The sequence below is a fragment of the Myxine glutinosa genome, chromosome 11 (genome assembly GCF_964187855.1).
Source record: "Myxine glutinosa chromosome 11, kmMyxGlut1.1, whole genome shotgun sequence".
NCBI classification, from domain to species: Eukaryota; Metazoa; Chordata; class Myxini; order Myxiniformes; family Myxinidae; genus Myxine; species Myxine glutinosa.
The window spans coordinates 105083012-105103546 of record NC_136271.1 but is presented as its reverse complement, the minus strand read 5'-3'; the positions used below and the strand labels follow the sequence as shown (position 1 = coordinate 105103546).

The window sequence follows — 20535 nt, the reverse complement described above, 5'->3', positions numbered from 1 at the left end:
CCACTCTAGCGGGGAAAAATGGCCTTAAAACGATCATTCATATATATATATATTCAACTAATGCCGGCAAATGGAACGCCCAGTTTGACATCCATCCGAGGGACGGCGCACGCATTGACGCCTCACTCAGTCTGCGGAACAACAAGATGACAGTTTCGCTGTGTGGGATTAAAACCCAAGCGAGGTAACTCAGAGGTGAGTGTGTGTGCCTCGAGTCTATCTTGCCAGTCCTGTTAAGGCCCTTCCCATCCAAGGGGTTTCAGCTGGAAACGCACTTGAACAAAAGCCAAGATGCATTGTGGTAGAATCCTGTCTTTTTGTTTGCAATCCCAAGTCAAGTCTAATAGGCCAACGGAAAATTTTATTACTGCATACTTCACGTACAAGTTAAACTGCCTTCGGTGCAACATATCAAAATAATTAGCACTGTATAAGTCAAGATAAAACTCATAAAATAAAGATCAATGTTTAAAAATAATAACGATAATAAAACATACATCCATATATGGTCCAATCAGTAGCATAAAAAAAGACCATTCAAATTTATCCAAACATTCTCGGGTCAAGAATTAGAACTTTAAACAGCCTCTTGGTGACTTTGACAACAATGCAAAGCGAAAGCCAATTTTTCGAAAATATCAAACGGCCATGGAAAAGCTTGCATCCAGCAAAAAGCAAATCTTGGCCCTTGGGAAAACCTCTGCTTTCGATAAGTACCGCTTTAATGAGAAGAAATAAAATGCCATTGGTTAGCAATTAAAAACAAAATTCAATACAAAAATAACACTTCCGAAAGCTCCTTTGGGCATTCTGGCGTGCAGCAGCTATGACTCGAGACTCCCGGCGTCAACTGTCACATCATGACGTCACGGCAGGAAAATCAAAACACTTTCAATTTCACTTGCTTCAACTTTCAAGTGGTTCCAAAGTTAAAAAACAAACAAAAAAAAAAAAAACTGGCTCGAGATAAATGGAGTTTCATAGAATTTCTTTGTTTGTATTTTTTTCCACTGTTGTTTGCAGGTTCATCAAACCAACTGCCCGCAGGACAATCAATTAAAAAAAACACGGTAACCTCAGATAATCATCGTGCTGGTTACACGAAGATTGATACATGACCGATAGGAGATTCCCTCCAACGATTGAGCAAATGAATGGAAAAAAAACAACAAAAAAAAAACAGAAGGTATAATCAATAATAATATCATAATATTTATAACTATAATAATAAAAATTAATAAATGCTGAGATGGCAATGCAGGCGGAGATGGAAGGCTTACTCGACAAGATTGAAACTGGCAAAATTTCTTTTGTGGGCAAAACCCAGCACCAGGCACGCTGTGCGAGGGAAGGGTTGTGGGAAGGAGATTTGGCAGACCTCACCACATAGACTGCATACTCATCGCCATTGCCCAGCTCAGAGTTCGAACTGCCAGGTTTTCCTCTTCGCCCCAAATGCCAAGGTGACGCATGGTGGGCGCGGGCCTTTTTTCAGTCAGTCTGGACTCGGCAGTGGGCGAGGCAAGAAGCGAGAAGGAGGAGGAATACGAGACAAGGTGGGTGAGCTGTTGGGTAAAGAGATGAAGAAGGCTTTGTTTTGATTAGGGCTTTGCTTTGGGTTAAGGATGACAAAGCGAGAAAATAAACATGGAGGTGCAAAAATGAATACCCCAGCGTGTTGCAGATCATTAGGACGTGCTCACTCGAGTCAACTCCATACGCACCGCTGAGCACAGGAAGAGTTTGAGGGGAGGAGGGAAAGAAGTACATAAAGCAGGAGATTAATGTGCTGTTGGGTAGAAAACATGGCCTGTTTAGCGTTCTTATCTGAACTCTTATTCCTCATGCTTAGAACAGAGGTTCAAATCCCATTGAGTTACTATACAGGGTGTTCCAAAAAAATCCGGCCGTCTCTGATTGTTAATATATTTAGAACCACAAATGATACAATGATACTCTTTCATTTATATGATACAGAAACTCAAGGTTTTGTACACACCATCTATACAATTCAATGTGAGCTCCGTTCGTCGCGCCCATGACATCAAGGCAGTCGGTACACGAGTTCTTGCCATGTTCGGTTCAGCATGTTTGCGTCACCAGTGCACACGCAGCTGTGATCCGATAACGAAGATCCTGCAGGTTTGCCACCTTGGTGTTGGAGACATCTTTCACAAACCCCCACAGAAAAAAAATCAAGGGAGGTTAAGTCTGGTCATCGTGAGGGCCAGGCGGGTTGGTCGGTCTCTGCCAATCCAGTGACCTGGCAAATTTTCATTTAGGACGGCTCGAATGACTAAGGCTTAATGAGGGGGAGCGCCGTCCAGTTGAAAAATGATATCGGGTTACAGTTCTTCAATCTGTGGGAAGGCTAATCCTTCTACCATGTTCATGTAAATTGTTGGGGTCACTGTATTCTCCGCAAAGAAAAGCGGACCCATCAAGCGGTCATGGAGAAGGCCACACCACACATTGACCTTTGGACTGTCGCATATGTGTTCAGTGACCACGTGGGGGTTTTCAGAGCCGCAGATCTTCACATTGTGCCAGTTCACCTTCCCCGATACATGAAAGCAAGCTTCGTCTGTGAACATGACCTTTTTCAGGTAATCTTCGTCATCCTCTATGCGACTGAGCATTTCCAAGGCAAACGTCTTGCGTTTGGGTCCGTCATTTAGTTTGAGTTCCTGCAGAATCTGCACCTTATCGGCACAAAGCTTCAGTCTTTTCTGCAAAATCCTGTGTACAGTGGTGGTTGCTTGTCCCAGTTCTCTGGATGTGCGTCGGATTGATTTTCTGTGACTGTTGAAATGATTCACGCACTGATCAACGTCTGCTGCACTTGTGCTTGGTCGACTGGTACTTTTCTGTTTCTGATTACTTCCATTCTCTTTAAACCTCTTGTTGCACTCTCTGATACTCGTCCACAATGGCGGTTCCTTCCATACCTTGTAAGGAAATTACGCTGAACTTGTGTGTCGGATTTCGTCTTGATGAACTATTTGATGCACTGAGTTTTCTCCTGTGGATTCACCATTTTCTTTTAAATTAAACGACCAGAACTGAAAAGAAACAAAACATTAGAGTTTCTTTATCATATAAAACAAAGATTATTATTGTATCAATTGTGGTACTACATATATTAACAACCAAAGTTGTCCAGCTCTTTTTGGAACACCTTGTACTTCGAACGAAAACTAAATAAATAAATATTTCCATGCTTTGCCACCCACCCACACACCCCAAGTTTCTGCATGGTGCAGCTGGTCACCATCAACCACTTCTGGTGAAATTCCCAAAATCCAGAATCACTTCTCACCTCCACTCATTTGTTCCTAATCTCTCACACCTGTTGACCCAACTTCCTCACTCTGGTCAATCTCATTCTTACCTCCGGGGCTTCAAATGTCTGCTCACCTCCTCAGATCATCCCCGATTTATACTCGTGCACACTACCTCATTAGCCCTCCCCATCCCCACCCCTTCCATTCTGGGTTATTGCGTTTCCTCACCCCAATTACCCTCTATCTTTCACCCTCTCGTTGGTTTTTGTTTTGTTCATTTCTGTTTAATCTCCAGTTTTCCGTTCCTCTTCCTGCGTTTGAGCTTAGATCCAGCTTGTTCACACTGTGTGCTCCCACCCACCCCCTTCCTCTGATCTCATTCTTCCCCCAAGGTTCCCTCTACCCTGCTGTTGGTGTTTCCACCTCTCTGCTATGTTATGTTTTTACCCACTCTTTGTTCGAGCTCTTCCACGAGCCTTGACTTCATATTCCAAAAAAAGTTCAAGCTTCATCTGTAAAGAAGAAAGTCATACCTTCAATTATCTCCTCTTTCACCTTTTGCAGCTCCCTTCGCACTTCTTCCAAAATGTCCTGCTCAACCATAATTCAAATAAGTTACATATTCTAATGCACGCTTGCACACATGCGTGCATGCACACACGCACACACCAACGATAAAAAAAAATCATAGTTATTGATCAATACCATGGCAATCCTGTCTGGATATTTCTCTCTTACTTGCTTCAGCCGATCAAATTCACTGCCTTCTCCAGGGCTGACGCCGTTGGTGTTGCCTGCACCAGCCGACTTCCTCCTGTTGAGGGATTCAAGATCAAGCAATGGTAGCACTTGGGGGTTTACAAAGGTCTGCATGGAAAATGCCAGAAGAGTGGCCAATCTTTGTCGCATGCGCTGCAAAAGAGCCAAAAATTGCATTCTGCACTGCCGCTGGGCACCAGGTCATAGTGGCAACAACTTTGTCTGGATGAGCATTCCCTTCAGCAATGAATACCAGAGGATGACAACCAAACTGAAGTTGTTCATGAAAATTTTCTGCACATCTATCATCACAGTCAACCTAACCATATCTGCTTCTCCATCTCAATTCACTGCACAAAAAATCCCTTCGGCTCAGAATGTGGAACAAAAGTACAAAATCAAGCAAGCTAATATGCAGATATGGCACAAACTTGAATCCAGTGCTACTCACACCTTTCCAAGGTCAATTCCCCATAATGCCTTCTTTAAAACTTCCTCCTCCTTCCTCAACCCGAAAAAATAACCTCTCCCCTCAAAAATCCTGTGGCTTACACCATTCCCAGCCCTTTGTACTCCCCATCTGCACACCAGCAAAGCCAGCAAGCTCCAAGCTTCTGCCAAGCTGTGACACCCAAGCCAAGGCTGCGTAGGCACAGACGGCGGAGGGCGCACACACAGGCGATTTTGTGTACCGAGTCAACAAGGCACTAGGCCTCTCTGGACTAGCCTGTCTCCGTTCTTGCATTTTCATACAATCCATCCTTTGAAGAAAAAAAAAAAACAGGAAAAAATAAAATAAAAAATAACAACATGGCAGAGAGGTCACTTGGTGGTGGTCAGACAGGGGCAACGCATGTACTGTGTCAACCAGGGAAAGAGACTCACCTGGTCATGGATGGAGACTTGCTGACTCCAGCATCACCTGCCCATGACTTTTTGGTTCCGTCTGAATGTAAAAGCACACAAATTTGCTTCAGTTCTAACATCAGGCCTACCAACATTTCCAAATGCAACCGGGCCAAAGGACACGATGGTTCTTTTGAACAGAGATAGAAACATTCCATCCTTGGGATGGGGACACAAAGCAAGCTATGTCATGAGCATTTAGGGCTTTAAACATTGCATACCGTGGTACATCAAACAACCAATAGGATAGGACATTGAATGGTGAATTCTTGATGTAAAATCACATTACATCAAAAGTGATAATTCAGCTAGTGATCCCGGGGGAGGAGGCTGTTCACAGCACCACTTGGTTGTCTGCGACATAAGGGTGAAAGGTGCGAGGAGAGCTCGGCGGGTGAAGTACCAACCGAGAATGAAGGTGTGGAGGTTGAAAGAGGTGACAGTAAGGGAGGCATTAAAAGAGAGGCTGAGTATGGTAGAGGATGATGTGGTTGAGTTTGAAAGTGGTTGGATGTCGATGAAAGATAGTCTGATGGGAGCCATTGGTGAGGTATGTGGATGGACAAAAGGACCACCGAGGCACTCGGAAACATGGTGGTGGGATGATGAAGTTGGAAAGAGGCTTGACGAGAAGAGGAAGAAGTTCAAGGAGTGGCAGAAACGGCAGAGCATGAAAGTTATAAGGCTGCAAAGAAAGAGGTAGCAAAGGCGCAGGAGGCATGTAGGAAAATGTTCGGAGAACGCTTGGATTCGGAAGAGGGTCAGAGAGCGGTATTCAGGATTGCAAAGCAGATAGCGAAAGAGAGGTGCGATGTGATGGAGGTGAGTTGCTTGAAGGATGAAGTGGGACAAATCGTCGTGGACCCAGATGGAATTAAAGGAATATGGAAGAGATACATGGAAATGCTGTTGAATACAGAGAATGAATGGGATGGCAACAAAGAGAGTAACCCGGGTTTAGGACCGGCAGAGAAGATAACTGAGAAGGAAGTTGAGGAAGCGATAAAAGCAATGAAGAGTAGAAAAGCGGGAGGGCCGACGGGAGTTGTGAGAGATATGTTGAAGGCAGCAGGAAGTTGGGGTATGAAGAGAATGACAGAGATCTGTGATCTGGTGGTGAAAGAAGGCCGCATTCCAGTGGATTGGGAGCTGAGTGCCCTGGTCCCTCTATACAAGGGGAAAGGTGACCCTCTGGACTGTGGCTCGTATCGAGCGATAAAGTTATTGGAGCATGGAATGAAGGTATTGGAAAGGGTGTTGGAGAGGAGGACAAGGAAGAAAGTGAAGATCGCCGAAATGCAGTTTGGATTTTTCCCAGGAAGAGGAACGACAGATGCGCTTTTTATTGTAAGACAGTTGCAGGAGAAGTACATGGAGAAGAGGAAGAAGTTGTTTCTTGGGTTTGTTGATCTGGAGAAAGCATTCGATCGGGTTCCATGCGAAGTAGTGACATGGGCATTGAGGAACTTAGGAATGGAGGAATGGTTGATCATAGTAGTGATGGCAATGTACGAGAGAGCGCGCACAGCTGTAAGGACGAAGGACGGGAACAGTGGTGAGTTTGAGGTGAAGGTGGGAGTGCATCAGGGGTTGGTACTAAGTCCACTACTATTTGTAGCTGTGATGGAGGTGCTGGCTCGTTATGTAAAGGAGGGTTTACCGTGGGAGTTGTTGTATGCAGATGATCTGATGTTGATTGCAGAAATTATGGATGGACTGAAGGACAAGATGAACAAGTGGAAGGAATGTATGGAGACAAAAGGTCTGAAGGTGAATATCGGAAAAACGAAGGTGATGGCAAGTGGGACAGCATGTGGTGAGGTGAAAAGAACTGGGAAGTGGGCGTGTGCTGTGTGCAGGAAGGGTGTCGGAGTGAACTCCATTCAAAGTACAATGTGCGCTGAGTGGGTTCATCAAAAATGTAGTGGTTTGAGAGGGTCATTAACCAGTGTGGCAGCTACATTAAAGTGTAAGGTGTGCACAGAGGGAGCTGCAGATGGAGGAAATGTTGAGTTGGATCTTGGAGATGGCGTGAAGCTGGAAGGTGTGAAAACATTTTGCTACCCCGGAGACATGCTGAATGGAGAAGGTGGATCAGACTCGGCAACGGTTGCTAGAGTGAGATGTGCATGGAAGAAGTTTCGGGAACCGAGTGGCGTGCTGATGAGGAGGGGAGTGTCGTTGAAGCTGAAGGGACAGGTGTATGCTGCATGTGTGAGAAGTGTTGCGATTTATGGGAGCGAGACATGGGTAATGAACATAGAGCGGCAACGAAGGCTGGAAAGGGTGGAAATGTGAATGGTTCGGTGGATGTGCGGAGTATCGTTGAGAGAGAGGAAGACAAATGATGAATTGCGAAAGATGATGGGAATAGAGCCTGTTATGGATGCTGTGAAGAGAAACAGGTTGAGATGGTTTGGTCATGTGTTGAGGAAGGATGAAAATCACTGTTTGAGAAGAATGATGGAAATGAATGTAGAAGGAAATAGAGGATGGGGAAGACCGAGAAAGACTTGGCTAAAGATGGTCGAAGAAGAAATGCGGGCAAGGGGGCTAACAAGGAGAGATGCAGAAAATAGGGCAAAATGGAGAAGATTGTGATGGGGACCGCAAGGCTAACCCCTGCTCTAGCAGGGAAAATGGCCTTAAAATGTCTGTTGTTGTTGTTGATAATTCAGCTAGTATGGTGCATAGACTGAGTAAAGTGAAAGATAAAGTTGAATACAAATCAAAAGTAACACCTGGGAGTTTGTAATCGGTCATGTTGGTCAACCGTACTTTTACGTTTCGGTAGGTTTAGGAGTGATTGTTGATACAAGGTTTTCCACCGCTTCCATACTTTCCCTCCATCTCACAAATCAGGAAAGCAGCTCACCGTCATCCTAGAGCTTACGTCACACGTCCCACGACGAGTCGTGTCCAAGTGTACCGTTTAGTCATGTATTCTGTGTATAACGCCTTTATCCATTGCTTCATAATGACCAGTGATGAACCATCTCGCTCTGTACACATCTTTATCTATTTATTCCATCTTAACATTGCAGTCACCCTTCTAAAAAAACACGCCTTTCCGTTGACACAGTGGCAGCATAAAGTGAGAGCAAACAAAAAACGGGCTCATTGATAAGTGGAATAATTTATTTTGAGCCAATGAGTGCTGCTGCATACAGACTTTTGAAACTTCCGCATAATGCCACTCGGGGCATTGATTAATCTTTGTGGACGACATCAATTTGATGTACTGTGAGGAATAACTGAGTGGTTATGTCAGAACCTTTGCAGCGAAGATTGGTAGAAATCAATATTTCATCCTTCAATGGCATTACATTCCTTCATACCAGAGTTTAATCAATCACTTCAATCGATGACATCACTTGTGATGTGCTGCGAGAAATAACTGGAGATTTTGGATTCTTTTATCTGACGGTCTGTGCAAAATATGGCCTTTTTACCATTGACCCCTGTGCTGGAGAACACCAGCAAGGAGTCCCGGCTTTGCCCGGAACTGTTCTAATCCTTTTGGCATTTCGAAGATTTCAAATTTTATTTTTGTTCTATTTTTTGTGGGGGCCGAAAACACCTCCCTACACCCACTAAGGAATGGGGTCAGGGATCATTTAATGTTACCTTTCATATAGATGCAACTTGGCTTAAGCACGATAGAGCGATTTTTAAAATATGCCCAAAAATCCACAGTGATGTTTTGGGGTTGCTGTGCTGCCTCTGGCGCTGGGTGCCTTGAATGTGTGCATGGCATCATGAAATCAGGAGATTACCAAGGCATTTTGGAGCACAATGTTCAACCCAGTGTCAGAATGTTGGGTCTCTGTCAAAGGTCATGGGTCTTCCAGTAGGATAATTACCCCAAACACTTTTTAAAAAACACCCAGGAATGGTTCAAGACAAAACCCTGGACTGTTCTGAAGTTGACAGCAATGAGTCCAGATCTAAATCCCATTGAACACCTGTGGGGAGATTTGAAAACAGCCATTGGGAGAAGGCACCCTTCAAATCTGGGAGAACTGGAACAGTTTGCACAAGAAGAGTGGGTCAAACTGCCAATAGAGAGGTGGAGGAAGCTCATTCATGGCTATAGGAAGTGCTTGACTGCAGTTATTTTGTCCAAAGGCTGCGCTACCAAATATTAAGTCTCGGATGTCAATAATTTTGTCAATGCCATTTCTTTTTGTTTTCTGATTTAAAAGGATATATTAAGTTCTGAATCAAAAACAAAGGTTCTGTAATATTAACAGTGAAATAAAGAATTGTGGAGACCAAATACCTTCGTCAATTTCAACTTGTTTTTAGAGAAAATTGTGAGTTATTTGAAAAAAGTGCAAGGGTGCCAATACTTTTGGCCACGACTGTACATACAGTACATACATATAGATACATGAATAAATAAATACTTCCACAAATAAATATACACATAAATAAATATATCAAAAATTAAATAAACAAATAAAAATTACAACCATGATGCATCATTTGCGAGCAGTAAAAACCCAAAACGCACCTCGGTTTCTATCACGTGGGCCAACAGATGAATCCATCTCTTCCTGTTGATACAAAACCATCGGCATAATCAGGAAAACATCATACTCCAAGATTTGCATCCTTCAATGAGCAAAACGAAATTAGCAGTGAATATACCATGCTTTGTCTTGCTCATAATTCACATATTAAAAAGCATGACACGCGGAACCATGCTAAATAAGTAAGTTGGCCAAGTATTCTCCATCACGTCTTTTTCTCCGTGCAGTCTATCCAATACGGAAATAAACACAAAATGGCAGTTTTGGGCTCAGCCACCCACTCGCCATCCTGAATGGATCTCTGAAAGTCACAGATGTTGAGCACTCTAAGGAAGAATAAGAAGTCCAATCTTAAAGTTTACATTGCTAGGTTAAGGGTTTCGTTTCCAACAGACCACTGTGTGCCAGGATGTCCTACCAATGCAAGTGCTATCGATATCCCTTTCTGGCTACAGGACTGCAATGACACCAAGGCTCTCCATAATATGCCAAAACATGCAACCACAGACTATCTAGATCTGCACCTGTAAACTGGAGGAAAGGTGTTGCTTTCATGTCATACAGAGTTGAAACTGAAACCCGAACAGCCATACACTTCCACTCAAGAAGCAGCAGGGCCATCCACCAGGCAAGAGGGTCATACGATCGATGTCTTTGCCAGTTTGTTGAAGGGAGAAGAGCATAACAAATATCTGTCCTCGAAATGGGTGAACCATCAGTGAAGAAAAAGAAACTCTCACATGAGAAACTGAATCAGGGAAAACAATGAAAAGGAGATATCGTGCTGCTAGAGTGAAAGCTCAGGCTTCTCGTATGAGTGTAGTGAAGATGATCGAGAGGGTGAAATTATATCTCATTCGAAAGACATATTGAACTGTCATGAGCAGGTAAGTCACTCTGTTGACTTTGTTGCATCCATACCCCCCCTCCCCCCCACCCCCCATACTGAAGGTGGGGGTGGGGGGGGGGGGCAGCAAGATACACACTATCCAGGAATGGTTCAAGACAAAAGGCTCGACTGTTCTGAAGTGACCACAAATGAGTCCAGATCTAAATCCCATTGAGATCTGAAAACACCTGTTGGGGGAAGGAGGGGGGGGGGGGGCAAGATACACACTTTACAATTTCTCATCAAGAGATTCCAAGTTGACGTCATTTCAGATCATCACTCCGCAACAGTTCTTTGAATGGGCAAAGGCCAGCATCCCATCTATGTCGTTCGACCTTCTCATAAATGTTGAGTACTCGGAAGAAGAAGAAGAAGCCTTTCTTACTGACCATTTCATTTACTATTACCAAGGCTATAACAAGCAAAGGGGAAAAGCTTCAGGAAAACACAATGAGTTTCACAAACAAGGACAGAATATCTAGATCTGCACCTATATGCTTTATAAGGCATGGCGAGGATTAAAAATGAAGGATCAGATACGGATACGATTTTTGATTCTGTTACGAAGGCTCCAGATAAATGGGAATGTGGTAACACCTGAAACCTAGAATTTTCACACGCAATGCTGAGCGTAACCCACCGTGGTTCCACCTTCTTCTTTCACCTCGCTTTTATCCACCGATGGCGTCTTTTCAACTGGCTTGTCAACTGTCTTGCGCCTGGATAACAAGTAGGAAAGGTTCGGGGGCATGAACAACTTAACCATCTGTAAGCAAAATCTAAACAATCAGATAGAAAGCTTTCTGCACGAGGTAGTAAACCACTGTGGGACCCAGTTGTTGGAGAGGATGAGGGGTGATCCTGGTACAAGGGCATTACAAAGCAAAACCGGATTGAAGAAGCTAGATAGGAGCAAGTCAACTTCAATGGTGGCCGACAGGAATCACGAGGGAACGCACCGCCTTGCCAGCAAGGCGCTCATCTCCTCCATCAGACCACCGCCACTTCCTCCACCACTACCACTACCGCTTGACCTGTTTGCATCATTCCGTGCACCTCCTCCATCCTCTGGCTAAACAGATGAAGAAAACAAATTAAAGTGATCAACAAATTGTGCACCAACATGGTCATCATCGCTGCATTCAGACATTGTGCTTCATCAAACGAATCAATTTCCAGTGTTCAACGTATCTTTCACCCCCATAAAATTTACACAACAATGGTGTCAGATGATGATGAAGATGATGACAACAACAACAAAGTCATCATCCAGGCTCTGGGAGAACTTATCTAATCATCAAAACCCACCTTTGCAGTTTTTTTTAGCTTTGCTCCTGCCAGAGCAGCTGCGAATGCAGGGATATTTTCAACAACAACCTGACCACCCCCACTCGGAGGAGGAAGCGGAGGAGGTGGCGGCAGTCCTCCAACAGATGGAGTAGGTGGTGGACCCGGGGGAGGGGGAACAGATGATCCAGGAAGTCCAGGAGGCTGGTTAACAGCTGGTGTGGTTGGGGCGCTCACAGCTCCCTGGGGTGGAGGTGGAACTGCTGGAGATGCAGCTGGAGTTACTGACAGTCGTAGAAAAAGACAAGGGAAAAAAAATACAAAGAGGAAAAAAATATTCTTAGATACTTAGAGTATTATGTTGGGCATTCAAAAAGATCTCAGAACAAGATATTCAAAAGAGTAAGAAATGCAACCTTGATATATCTACATATATACATGGAAATGGCCCAGGGAATAATGGGAGGAATTAATTACGTAGTAGTTAGTTATTTCCTTTAGCTAGTGGGTACAGCCACTCTCACGGGAAGATTACCCTTCTCAGTTTATCAGAGTTTTATTGGAGGGCATCGGGCGTGCATCGGCCTAAAGCTAAAGTATGCACTCTTCTGCAGCTATCAAATTGATGTCCACAGGGAATCTCTTATATAGTAGAATATACAGAGGACAGATATTTATTTATTTATTTATTTATATATATATATATATATATATATATATATATATATCTATATATATAAAGTAGAGTTGGCCTCTGTGTCTGTATCCTGATCTATCTATGATCTCTAAGATCTCGAGAACCCGTGGACGGATTTGCGAGCGGGAAAGTACTGTTCGACTCGGGATGGTCCCAGGAATGTCACGGAGACATAAACATTTAAAAAATTTCGGGTTTTAAAATTAGCGTATTATTAGCACTAGCAGAAGAGAGAGGGATTCGAAGGGAGGGAGCGCAGCGCTTCTAGCGCTTCTGACTACAGCACACCTTAAAATTAAAAAAACTTCGGGTTTTAAAATTAGTGTGTTACGCGTAATTAGCGCTAGCAGAAGAGGGAGGGAATCTAAGGGAGGGAGCGCAGTGCTCCCTCCAGCGCTTCTGTTAGCGTAATTAGCGTATTTCGGAACGTTAATTTTTCAACTTCATTATTCGGAATCAGTACGTCCCAGAGAACCTTCGTAACGTTAATTTTTCAACTTCATCCGATTGACATGGGACCAACGGCATGTGACAAAGAGTGAAACATACAGGCTACATTTATTTGACGACAATGAGTTCCGACTTCCGACCTCGGTGGGATGACAGGCTGAGTCAACCCCCCTGGTGTGAAGGGGGAGGAGGAGGGGAGGGGGAAGAGAAGGGGAGGGGAACGAGGGGGAAGGGGATGGGAGGGGGGAGGGGGGGGGGGGAAGGGGGAGGGGGAGGGGGAAGGGGGAGGGGAGGGGGGGAGGGGAAAGGGGGGGAGGGGGGAGGGGAGGGGCCCTTCTTCCCCTGGGCACCCCCGCACCCTTCCCTCCCCCCTTCCCCTCCCCCCTCCCCCCCTTCCCCCCTCCCCCCCATTCCCCTCCCCTCCTCTTCCCCCTCCCCTCCTCCTCCCCCGCTTCCCCCTCCCCCCTCCCCCCCGTTCCCCTCCCCTCCTCTTCCCCCTCCCCTCCTCCTCCCACTCCCGTGCAAAGCCGGGTACCTCTGCTAGTATATATATATATATATATATATATATATTTATTTATTTATTTATATATATATATATATATATATATATATATATATATATATATAATATATATATATATATATATATATATTGCTCCTCCCCGACCCCTGGTCACGGTGTACCTCCGAGCCCCGAGAGGAGTCACGGCAAAAAAATGTGTTATTCTGTATGTCAAAGATCAATGGAGAAACCACCCCAATTGTTACTCACAAACAAATATTGTATTAAGATCACACAAGAATAACAGTACAACAATAATAGTATTCAATAGTACAATCAATATGTCCTATGATGGTACCATCAGTTTTGTAATATATAACTCACTGTGCTCCAAGTGAGTGAAACAAGAACAATCCCCAATGTCTCTTATTCCCGGCTTCAAGACGAAGTTGATTCGCTCCAGCGATCGCTAGAACGATGTCCAATCGAGACCAGAATCCCGTGCGGATGGCAAGTAGTCACACAGCCGAAGCTGTACAAAGGTGCCCTCAAGGCGACTGGGAAATCCAAAGGCGCCCTACAGGCGACTGAGAGATCACACCCTCGGGTATGGACGAATTAGCCTTCAAAAAGCCACGTCACACACACGCCCCAGATCGACGTCTGAATGCGGTGAGAATTGTCGAAAAGAAACGAAACCGCGAGCGAAGCACAAGTCCTGCGCGAGTCAAAATGGCCGACGGCCCGGTCTCGTGGCGCAACAGCACGGTGATGATTCTCTCCTGAATCGATAGCAAAACCTGACACGCAGGTTTAATCTGTCACAGCGCTAACCACGCCGTCATAGGAATCCCTTTCATGGGAACCCCGAAAGTTCACTAGCGACTTTCGTTCGACAACGTTCGCCCCGGACCTTGAAGCGACTCGCTTCTTCTCCGACTTCACTTGCTCCGCCCTTTTTTCCTCCTCCTCTTCCTCTTCATCGCCGTCCGGTTCCTGTTTCATTTTAAAACATTCCTTTTACCTTTTGACAATAATAATTGCTATTTCCCTCAAACAACAATAATAATAATACATGGAACCAGAAATGTCTCAAGTGGATGAAAGCCACCACAACGGAAGTGACAGATCCGTAACACTTCCCCCCCTCAAGAAAGAAAGTTTGAACATAGGGAAAACTTTCTTTGCAGGCAAAAAATTTTTTTGGGGGAATGAGGGTTAAGGGGTTGTGATCAAAAATCCAAAACAAAGCAAATCTATAGCACTTTTTTAGGGAGGCCGAGCTGAGAGCCAGGTTTCATGGTGGTTGGGTGGTGAGGCCTGGAAGTATTCACTACATGGACGCCTTTAGGAACGTGGAGTTCACGGTTAATCCATGTAGGAATCTTGGCTCGGCTGCTCCGCAGCATTCAGTGCTTCAAATTCTTCCTAACTTTCATAATAATCACAGTTGGAGCGCTTGTTGCTGTAGTCACGTGAATAGCGGTCTCCTTCTCGGCCACTACCCTGATAATCATCCCTCGGGAGCTGCCATAATTCTGGGAGCCTCCATAGTAATCTCGACTGCGGCCACCACCAAAACTACCACTCCCTCCCACCCCGGGAGCCATAGCCACCCCTGAAACTACCTCCACGTTTTCCTCCTCTGTAGCCCCCTCGACGCCCATGGCCTGCCTTCTCAACTATTAAGGTCCGACCATCCAAATCCTTGCCATTCAAATCCTTTTCTGCATCTTTGGCATCCTTGGTGTTTTCAAACGTGACAAAGCCAAACCCTCTTGACTTTTGCGTCTCCCTATCTTTTATCAGCCGCACTTCCAAGAGTGGTCCATATTGGCCGAAGACAGAGTCCAGAACAACTTCCTGGTTTTGAAGTTCAGTCCACCCACAAAGAGCTTGCCAACATTGCCTCCATCCATGACTTGTGTGTGCTGACACTTAGTTTTGGGTACCTGACAAGACGTGCTTGTGAAAAGCGTGATGTCAGTACCTTCCTCTTCTCTTCAGAGCGACTCCTACCCATAGCACGAGTCGCGGCACAGGATGGAAAGATACCCGGAATCTTCTGCTCTAACGGTGCAGTGTTATTCTCCATGCTAGGCCTTTCAACAAACATCGGGTTACCAGAAACTCGACCACCGGCCAAATCATTCCCGATAACAAAAGAGATTCCCTCTACAGGAAGAGTGGCTTGTAAACCTACAGTGACCGGTCCTGACACCAAATCAGACTTCAAATGGATGACATGAAGTGGAGCTTTAACATAGACACCAACCCCCTGTAAAAACACTAACACCAGTTGCCGTCTTCTCTGACAATGGCAAAATGCCTTCCAGCATTAAAGATTGATGTGCTCCTGTGTCCCTCAATACCCTAACAGGTCTCTGGTTAGTCAAGTCTCCATCCAGTGACACAAACCCCTCTAAAATGAAAGGTTTGTAACCCTCTTGAGCAACGTCATTCTGTGATGCCGTAACTTTGGCATGGGAACCTTCACAAGGCACTGCCCTCCAAGGACGATTTCCCGCATTTGCCAATGCATTCGGAGTTGTACTAATCTGACTCCGCTCCTGATTTTCCTTTCCAGGGCATAACATTGGGACATCAAATGTCCAGGTTTCTTGCAAAACGCGCAAGTAGGCCCAGGGGGAAAACTCGTGGTCTGCCTCGAGCCCCCTGGAAGATAAGTCTGTCTTGGAACTGTAGACTTCTGATCCCTAAGAGTCGCGGTATCAGATCTGTCCTCATAGTCATCTCTAGGCCGCCCCCATGAATCTTCGTTCTCCGCACTGGATGTACCATAACTCCCCTGGCGAACTCTAGGCGGGAAGTTAGGTTGGTGGAACCCCATCCTGTGTGTCAAGGCATAGTCATCTGCCACGGTTGCTGCCTCATACAACTCTGGTACCTTATTTTCCTCCAGATGTACTTTAATGTCCTCGTGGACACACTGTTTGAATTCCTCCACCAAGATCAATTGTCGCAACAGTTCGAAGTCTTTCCCCATCCCCTTCGAATCACACCACCGATCAAACATGGTTTCCTTCATTCGGGCAAACTCCACATGGGTCTCACTCTCCCTCTTCCTGGCATTCCGGGATTTTTGCCGGTAAGCTTCAGGGACCAATTCATAGGCTTTGAGAAGGTTTTCTTCACTATCTCATAATCTGTACATTTGTCAATCGGTAAAGCCGAAAATATATCTTCAGCTTTACCCACCAAAACACTTTGCACTAACATAGACCAGGACCCCACAGGCCATTTTAGCATTTGAGCCACTTTCTCAAAGTGTAAAAAAAACTTGGCTACCTCTTTTTCATTGAAGGGTGGAACCAGCCTCACATGCCTACTAACATCCCAGGTGTTCTGACTAGTTGTCGAACCAGTCGGCATGGATGCTACCTCTCCCCGTCCTCTCATTAATTCCAGTTCCTTGAGTTTAATTTCCCTCTGACACTCCATGTCACATTCCTTTAACTCCCTTTCGGCTCTTCTTTCCTCTGCTCGTTTCTCCTCGAGTTCTCGTTCCTGTTCTACTCTTTTTTCCACGAGTTCCCTTTCAACTCTCTTTTCCTCTGCTCTTCTTTCTTCTTCAGCTCTCCTTTCCTCAGCTCTTCTCTCCTCGGCTTCTCGTTCCTGTTCTACTCTTCTTTCCAAGAGTTCTCTTTCAGCTCTCCTTTCCTCTGGTCTTCTCTCCTCGGCTTTCCATTCCAACTCTTTTAACCTTTCCTGGCTCTGCAGTTGCATCTCCATTTTCCGGAGCTCCACATCTTCTTTTCCTCGGGTAACCAAGCTAAGGCTACCTCTGTCCATGTTCCCTGTCCCACCAGAGATTCTACCACCAATGTCTGCAGCTCTGCTTTCTTCATATGAGCTCGGACCTCCAAGTTAACATGTTTGGCCAATCTCAAGAGTTCCGATCTTTTAACGCTAGGAACTGTGCCTCATTAGGGGACGCCGCAAACTGTTCTGCGTCAAACACCATGGTGACTATTAGTTAACACTTGTTAACCTTCACACAAAATTTTTTTCCAATTTTTTGAAAATTTGTGAATGTTAGGAATTCTATCCCGGATGAATGTTATCAGGGAATTTGATCCAGGATGAGTGTTATTAGGGAATTTAATCCTGGACGAAGACCCAATTTCGAGCCCCCGAGTCAATGGACGAGCCCCCAATTTCTGTTACGTGCTCCTCCCCGACACCCTGGTCACGGTGTACCTCCGAGCCCCGAGAGAGTCACGACAGAAAAATGTGTTATTCTGTATGTCAAAGATCAATGGAGAAGCCACCCCAATTGTTACTCACAAGCAAGTATTGTATTAAGATCACACAAGAATAACAGTACAACAATAATAGTATTCAATAGTACAATCAATATGTCCTATGATGGTACCATCAGTTTTGTAATATATAACTCACTGTGCTCCAAGTGAGTGAAACAAGAACAATCCCCAATGTCTCTTATTCCCGATTCAAGACGAAGGTGGTTCGCTCCAGCGATCGCTAGAACGATGTCCAATCGAGACCAGAATCCCGTGCGGATGGCAAGTAGTCACACAGCCGAAGCTGTACAAAGGCGCCCTCAAGGTGACTGGAAAATCCAAAGGCACCATGCAGGCGACTGAGAGATCACACCCTCGGGTTTGGACGAATTAGCCTTCAAAAAGCCACGTCACACACACGCCCCAGATCGACGTCTGAATGCGGTGAGAATTGTTGAAAAGAAACGAAACCGCGAGCGAAGCACAAGTCCTGCGCAAGTCAAAATGGCCGACGGCCCGGTCTCATGGCGCAAGAGCACGGCGATGATTCTCTTCTGAACCGATAGCAAAACCTGACACGCATGTTTAATGTGTCACGGCGCTAACCACGTAGTCATAGGAATCCCTTTCATGGAACCCCGAAAGTTCACTTGCGACTTTTGGTCGACAACGTTCGCCCCCGGACCTCGAAGCGACTTGCTTCTTCTCCGACTTCACTCGCTCCCCCCTTTTTTCCTCCTCCTCTTCCTCTTCATCGCCGTCCGGTTCCTGTTCATTTTAAAACATTCCTTTTACCTTTTGACAATAATAATTGCTATTTCCCTCAAAAAACAATAATAATAATACATGGAGAAATGTCTGAAGTGATGAAAGCCACCACAACGGAAGAGAATCCGTACAATATATATATATATATATATATATGACTCCATGGTAAGATCTCAAACAATGACTAACGTTTCGATAACAACATGGAAGCCACACGTCCGTTAATCAAGAGTGATAAAATCATCTCAACATCCCCTTACATGCACAGAGGGAGGATATCATCGCAACAGCCTGGGAGGGCACATGGGGTGGGAATCCAATGAAACCGTATCACACCGCTCTCGTGAACAGACGTACCGACCATTCACAATCGACCAAATTCAAAAATCTAACAGCATATTAACAGTTCAAATAATCCTGTAAGCAATGCTGGATTATACGAATTTAATCAAAAGTTAAACTTGCAAACAATTAAATTGTAAATTAAATTAAAACTGTAAATATATTAAAGCCAAAATTTTTTAAGACAAAATAAAATTGTCACATTATCAAGATCATCACATGTGGCCCTATGCGGTAAAGGTGAATGCGGAGGGTTGGTTTTAGGGGGGATAAAGTGGGGGGGGGGGGGGAGCCAGAGGGGGTTGGAAGTGGATGGGGGGGGTGTGGGAGAGGGGTGGTTTGGAGGGATTGGAGGTGGGAGGGGGCAATTGTCCGAATAAAAACCTTGTGTGATATATTATGTGGACTCGTTGTTCAAAGTACGGAATGCCTGCTTCGTTTACACAAGAGTGGGTCAAAAGCTACCGGTAAGTCAACGACCTCTTGTGTGATCGAGGTAACAGTTTCTTCTGTGTGCCAAGCCTCCAAAACACGTCTTCTGTTTCTGTTGGGTGTGGAGCCCAAAATATCAACCCTGTCCCATAAAGGTGTGTGGCCTTCCTTAAGGCCATGTTTGGCAATAGCAGATCTGCTAGGATAATTACATTCAAATGCTTTTTGGTGTTCAGTAATACGTTGACCCAAGGTCCTCCCGGTTTCACCCACATACTCAGCTCCACAACCACAGGGCACCACGTATACCACCCCTGACCTATCCTTCCTCGGAAGCTTGTCCTTGACCCTCATAAGGGCTTGGCGAAGGGTGAAAACCGGTGTGAAACTCACCCTCACTCCTGCCGATTTCAAAATTTATATATATATTTATATATATATTTATATATTTCAAAATTCCCCAATCCCCCAACAACTATAGGACATTAAAGGTTGGAGATCTTACCATGGAGTCATTTGGATATACTCCCAACCGCAAATCTTTGCTTATATATATATATATATATATATACGTATATATATATATATATATATATATATATATATATATATATATATATATATATATATATATATATATATATATATATACATATATATATACAGTGAACCTAGACTTACGAGTGCACCAACTTACGAGTTTTCCGAGATACGAGCCGTCGCTCAGTGCGGTTTTTTGCTTTGTGATGCGAGCCGAGATCTGAGTTACGAGCTTACGCCACCTGCCACTAGGTGGCCCAATGAGCGTTCAGGTCACGTGGTTATCTTGCCGTGCAAGCATCTCTGCCGTATATCGCTGCTGCTTTGTTTTCGCATGTTGGTTATTTTGGAAAATTTCTTAGTTTTAACCATGGGTCCTAAGAAATTGAGTGCCAAGGGCAGTACTGAGAAGAAGAAGAGGATGATGTGCTTGGATATAAAACACGCAATCGTCGAAAAACATGAGCGAGGTGTGCGTGTTGTCGACTTGGCGAGGCAGTACGATCGTAGCAGTACGATCGAAACATTTTGAAAGGGAGGAAGAAACAAACCTCGTTGGACAGGTTTTTATTGAAACGCCCTGCAAGTGAAAGCGAGGAAAGTGTGGCGAAAAAGGCAAAAGTCCCGAGGTAGAAACTCCGCCTCTGCCAGCATCTTCGTCTGATCTTCAAGGTAAATACACTTAATAAAACCAGTTTATTTCTTTACATTGTGGTGGACACGGAAGCTCACTGGCGTGGTGACATCATTCCGCGCACCGAGTGGGCGGCGGTCACGCCGAGGGGTAGGCGTGGCCTCAGGATATACACCGGGCGCGCAGCCCGGAGCGCGCCAGTGTTACAGTGAGCTCTTGAATAAAGACTCTTACAAATTACC

General features: G+C 44.9%; 1 protein-coding gene across 3 annotated transcripts in view; it reads right to left on the bottom strand.

The window, feature by feature from the left end:
• Window positions 1-341: 341 nt before the first annotated feature.
• EVL (Enah/Vasp-like) overlaps window positions 342-20535 on the bottom strand; it is an 81236-nt gene continuing 61042 nt past the window's right edge. Inside the window, exons 6-15 of one of the 3 annotated variants that reach the window (XM_068131368.2) lie at window positions 11682-11944; window positions 11333-11445; window positions 11014-11092; window positions 9466-9508; window positions 4929-4989; window positions 4736-4804; window positions 4023-4098; window positions 3818-3875; window positions 1670-1726; window positions 342-1565 (exon numbers count right to left, since the gene is read on the bottom strand). In XM_068131368.2, coding sequence (XP_067987469.2) covers window positions 1689-1726; window positions 3818-3875; window positions 4023-4098; window positions 4736-4804; window positions 4929-4989; window positions 9466-9508; window positions 11014-11092; window positions 11333-11445; window positions 11682-11944 — 800 coding nt within the window. In that variant the 3' untranslated portion in view covers window positions 342-1565; window positions 1670-1688. The remainder of the gene's footprint in view (window positions 1566-1669; window positions 1727-3817; window positions 3876-4022; window positions 4099-4735; window positions 4805-4928; window positions 4990-9465; window positions 9509-11013; window positions 11093-11332; window positions 11446-11681; window positions 11945-20535) is intronic. The other 2 variants (XM_068131369.2, XM_068131370.2) reach the window with 2 other exon arrangements.